Source organism: Polypterus senegalus, unplaced genomic scaffold, assembly GCF_016835505.1.
Source record: "Polypterus senegalus isolate Bchr_013 unplaced genomic scaffold, ASM1683550v1 scaffold_9692, whole genome shotgun sequence".
Taxonomy (NCBI): domain Eukaryota; kingdom Metazoa; phylum Chordata; class Cladistia; order Polypteriformes; family Polypteridae; genus Polypterus; species Polypterus senegalus.
This window is the reverse complement of record NW_024379888.1, coordinates 277-5,200: the sequence shown is the minus strand read 5'-3', so window position 1 is coordinate 5,200 and position 4,924 is coordinate 277. Positions and strand designations below refer to the sequence as shown.

Genomic DNA, 4,924 nt, shown 5'->3' with positions numbered 1-4,924 from the left:
AACAAAGGTGATGTGGAGGGAATTGAGCAACATTACAGTAATATTAGCTTTGGGCTCAGAAAAGTGTGGCAGAGTAGCACAGTTTGGAAGGGAGTGTAGAGCTGGGTAGATAAGGCCTTCTGCTTGAGAGAAATAAGCACAGAGTGCATGTGGGAGATGTCTTTGGATTGCTTTTGGTTTTTTGGTTGAAGTCACAGAGCCGTGCAACCCTCTCCCACTCTAAGCCTGGAGTGTCCTCATCACACTCTTTCAGGAAAGCTTTCTCTGAGGGCACATAGCCTATCACATAAGCGTTAAACTGCTCGTAGAAAGTCTTGTCAGTAATCCGGTTATTGACTTCGTTCTTCTCCTTTTGTTCATTTTGCCGCAAGTGCCATTCTTTTAGCTCCTTCTTGGCCTTTTCAATCCTTTTCAATCCACTCTAGCTCTGCTGCTTTTGATGCATGGTCAAGTTCTTCCAACCTAGTTTTCTGTTTTTCCCTCCATTTTTGCAGGCTCTCTGGTTTCTGCCTATGCTATGTCCACTTGTGCTATTGCCTGAGTTCATCCGACATTATCTAGAGTCTAGAGTCTCTTCCTGGACTGGCATACACTTTGACCTTGTTTCTGGCAGGTTTTCTTTTCATTGTTATTCATCACTTGTCACTGTTTCCAGTGTCTTCCTGGACAGGCATAGACTTTGACCTTGTTTCTGGCAGGTTTGCTCTTCATTGTTCTTCACTTTTCCTGTCTGTTTCTGGACTGGCATAGACACAGACTTTAAAATACGGCCTTGCTTCAAAGAGACCTTCTTTGCCTTTCATGCTGATTATGGTGTTTCTGGCAGGTTTCCTCTTCACTTTTCCTGTCTCTTCCTGGACTGGCATAGACTTTGACCTTGTTTCTGGCACGTTTGCTCTTCATTGTTGTCCTTCTCCTTTTCACTGTATCCAGTCTCTTCCTGGACAGGCATAGACTGACCTCAAAACACTTGCACCGAAGACGCCTTCTTTGGCGTTCATGGTAGTTATGCTGCTTCTGGCATGTGTCTTCTTCCTTGCTATTTCTTGTCTCTGCCTAAATTGGCACAGTCACTGATTTCAACCGTCTTTGTTGTTAAAGATGATTACGTTTTCTTTCTCCATTTTTTATTTCCAGTCTCTTTCTGGACTGGTATAGACTCTGACTTTAAAACATGGCCTTGCATCGAAGAGGCCTTCTTTGGCATTCATAGTGATTATGGGGTTTCTGTCAGGTTTCTTCTTCAGTGTTGTTATGCTCCTTATCACTGTTTCCAGTCTCTTCCTGGACTGGCATATACTGACTTCAAAACACGGCCTTGCATCGAAGAGGCCTTCTTTTCAGTTCATGGTGATCAATTGCAGTCTCTTTCTGCACAGAAACATTGACATTCTTTCACTTTGTATCAAAAAGACATATAATGTTGTTACCCTTAGTGTAAGTGCCTTGAGCATGGTATATAAATAAAATGTATTATTATTATTCTTAATATTATCTTCATATATAACTTCTGTACATTTTCTTTTTTTATTATTATTAATTGTAGAAACCTGTAGGGTACAAGTTAGTAAACAGCTCCTTAAAGTGACACTAGTTAAAAATTTGTCTGATCCCCAACAATACCCACCCCATAGAAAAAAACACCTGCATACGACAGGCAGCCTTTACATTCATATGGTTAACCAGAAGTGCAAGATTTCAATACTCCTCTATAACGGTACCAGTCAATGAGGAATAAAGTTGTCTGACTTTTGACTCACTTCCGATGCAGGGGCAGTCGCCCCAGATGTTGAAGGCTGTGGTTCTTGAGAAGAGGCTGAGGCAGCCGTGCTAGATGTTTAAGGCTGTACCACTTCATCAGAGGCTGGAGCAGATGCGACCTCCATCGGCTTTGAGGAACAGAAAGCCGGTGGGACATTATTGATAAGTCCCGATTTCTTCAGAAATTCAATCATTTTTCGTAGCTCGCCTTCATTTGAAAGGATGGCCTGAAATAAAATGCCCAGCCTTCCTACCCACCCACTTCAAACCTCCCCTGCCTTTTATAATATATTTAAACGACAGACGCAAAAGCTGCCCACAGCTTTAACAGACACCCACATGTAATACAACAATGCTGTCTAACAACAGGTTACCATCACTCTTCTGGTCGAGGGTCCTGACCGACACCCAGATACTTTTAGGCAATGTTTGGAGTTGTGCTGACTCGCAGATGTCCGCTATAAATAGTCACCAGCATTTGGTCATATGTGGAAAAAATGAAACCAAGTGTATTTGTGGCTTTAAAACCACCCAGCCAGACACAACTGTCATTTGGTTTTGAAACTGTGCCACAAGTTAAAGGCACATCGATGTCAAATTACAGTGGATTGTTTTCAGCAAAATTCAGAATTGCATGGACTCCATCCACCTCACACTATTAACGTCAAGCACCTCTCTTCTGCTTAGGACAGGTGGGCACTTTTGGTCCGATAGGATGGCTGTTTTGTTGTTTTTTCGGTGTTATCTGCAGTGATTTTTGAGCTTGTGAATTAACCTCTTGGTCTCTTTAATTGTACTCCTTATTGAGCCATTCCAGGATGACACAAACCGAAGGGACCAATTTTAAATACAAAGAGAGAACACAATTGTAGGAAACACTGAGTGCACTTAAGCAAGGAGTTCTTTTCAGATGATACATCTTAATGTCATTTCTATTCACTTGCTATCCTGCAAGACCAAAAGAGGCCGCAACCGGCCTAAAATGATGGCACAGATAAGAACAGGAATGTCGGTGCAGCTCCAACATAAAACAAAAATTTTAATTAAATAGAAAATTTAAAAAATATGTATCTTTTGTTTTGCACAAAATATTATGTCCTCTTCCATACACCAACTTTTCCAGATCCAGTCCAAAGGTGTCACCCACCAGCCCGATCCCCCCACGCCTCCCATCGATGGGTGCCATGCTGAACGATTGCTGCTCAACTCCTAGCATGCATTAAATGGCACTTGAAGGGAAAGGCCTATTTCCCTCACCTCCAGTGTCTCTCCAGGAGGCACAGGCCATGAATGCTTGTGGATGACACCTTTGGATACATGGAATAATTTCTGTAAACTGTCTTGGCTCCATCTTTTTAATTGTGATGGTGAGCAGTTCCAGGACTGTATAGTCTGGAAGGTTTTTTTTTTTAAATATAAATGTTTTTTCTCTAGTCCCTTTTAATGTTATTTTAAAAAAAGAGACATGTGGCTGAAGGTTCGAGAGCACCTTGTGCACTGGTACTTTTTGATATCCAAGTGAGTCTGCCGAGAGGGAATTCATCCTTCAAGAGGACATCCTGGTTGAGCCTTGATTTGAATCCTTTGTGCAATAATGATTTGTGTACCTTTCTATGTTGCTGTTAATTAGTGACCATAAAGATGGAGTCTTTAATTTGACTTCCTGGGAATCTCTAACACTTTCACAGTTAAACAAAAAGGTGCCAAAACAACAACTATACAGATGATCCACAATGGTAATCAGAAAATGTTCATTGAACTCAAATGCAGTAGGAAACTGTTTTGTCATTTGCCAAACACAATCAATAAACTGCAAGAAAATAGGAGACCTGTCTGCATCTGTGTGATTTTTATCTCCATGGCCAATTCTAGATGAGAATTTGTTGCCGAAACTGATCCACTCCTTTTGCACAAGGACTTCAAAGCCATATATTGTTCTAAAATAGTTATCTAACATTAGCATGGAAAGTGAAGTGAGTTGTGCCGTTCTATCCCAGCCACCACTGCAGTGAACCACCATTGAATTTCCAGAAGATACTTTATCTCTCTTGGCTGTGTTTATCAGGTTTCTTCTTCATTGTTGTTATGCTCCTTTTCACTGTATCCAGTCTCTTCCTGGACAGGCATAGACTCTGACCTCAAAACACGGCCTTGTATTGAAGAGGTCCGGCTGAGTTTTTGGTCTGATAAATGCACGCATCCCCCTGGGGCGGGAGTCAACGTTCGTTGGCAGCTTCTCTTTTTCACTGTTTCCAGCCTCTCTCTAAATTGGCACAGAAACCAAATCTCAAGCCACCAGTTCCCAAGCAAGAGGCTGTCTTTGGTCTGAAAGACGAATATGTGTCTTTCTCTTTGTGGCAGATTTCTGTTTTATCTTTTCAACCCCAGACCATGAGACCACCCAGTCCCCTCTCAACATTTAAATTAAGTTAACCATTTTCTCATGTATTCATTCATAAATGAGAGGTTAATCACACAATACCTACAATGGCAAATTTTACACCATGATATAATCATTGCACAATAAAAAAATTTAGAAACAACTGAGCATTTTTCAACAACAATTTACAAAAATAAAACACTAACGAAATCTAGTGTCCATAATTTGAAATCTGTTCCATCTGCGGAAATTCTTGATTGTGTTTTCCATCCTTTTATGCTCCTCGACATGTTCATTGAACTTTCTTGGGGTTGTTGACAGCCACATAATGGTACAGGACTACCAGAAGGAATAGGGAAACTCCTAACATGTTTGCAAATATTGCCAGCTCCACATCTGTCATCATGTTTGTGGTACAAGAGTCACTGAAACGCACCTTCCTACAGCAAACAGCCACAGGTCCTATCTGTTCCAAAAGGAGTCCCAAAGCCCCATAAACCTATACCCTTCTACCCTGCACCAAGATTTGAGCCACACGTTAAGCCTTCTAATTTCAATCTTACCTGGACTGGCGCATGGCACAGGCAGAACTTCGGTGAAGACTATCTTGTCAGTTCTGCTCCTCAGCTTAGTACCTAACTCTTTGAATTTGGATCGCAGAACTGACAGTCTACCCTTATGTATGTCATTTGTTCCAACGTGGAGTCCTTAAGATGGGGGCACAGAGGAGATCGACGTAAATCAGAAATCCTGAAGGCTGACTTTGCAGCTTTGATTAAAGAC

At 41.5% G+C, this 4,924-nt stretch overlaps 1 protein-coding gene across 1 annotated transcript; it reads right to left on the bottom strand.

Moving 5' to 3' along the window:
* Positions 1 to 4,353: 4,353 nt before the first annotated feature.
* On the bottom strand, positions 4,354 to 4,554 carry LOC120520037 (dolichyl-diphosphooligosaccharide--protein glycosyltransferase subunit 4-like). Its single transcript, XM_039742698.1, has one exon. It carries the CDS (start codon positions 4,545 to 4,547, stop codon positions 4,434 to 4,436), a length of 114 nt encoding a protein of 37 aa, XP_039598632.1. The 5' UTR covers positions 4,548 to 4,554; the 3' UTR covers positions 4,354 to 4,433.
* Positions 4,555 to 4,924: the final 370 nt, after the last annotated feature.

Coding starts and splice junctions, on each gene's coding strand:
- LOC120520037 (XM_039742698.1), bottom strand. CDS start 4,547: ATGATGACAGATGTGGAGCTGGCAATATTTGCAAACATGTTAGGAGTT.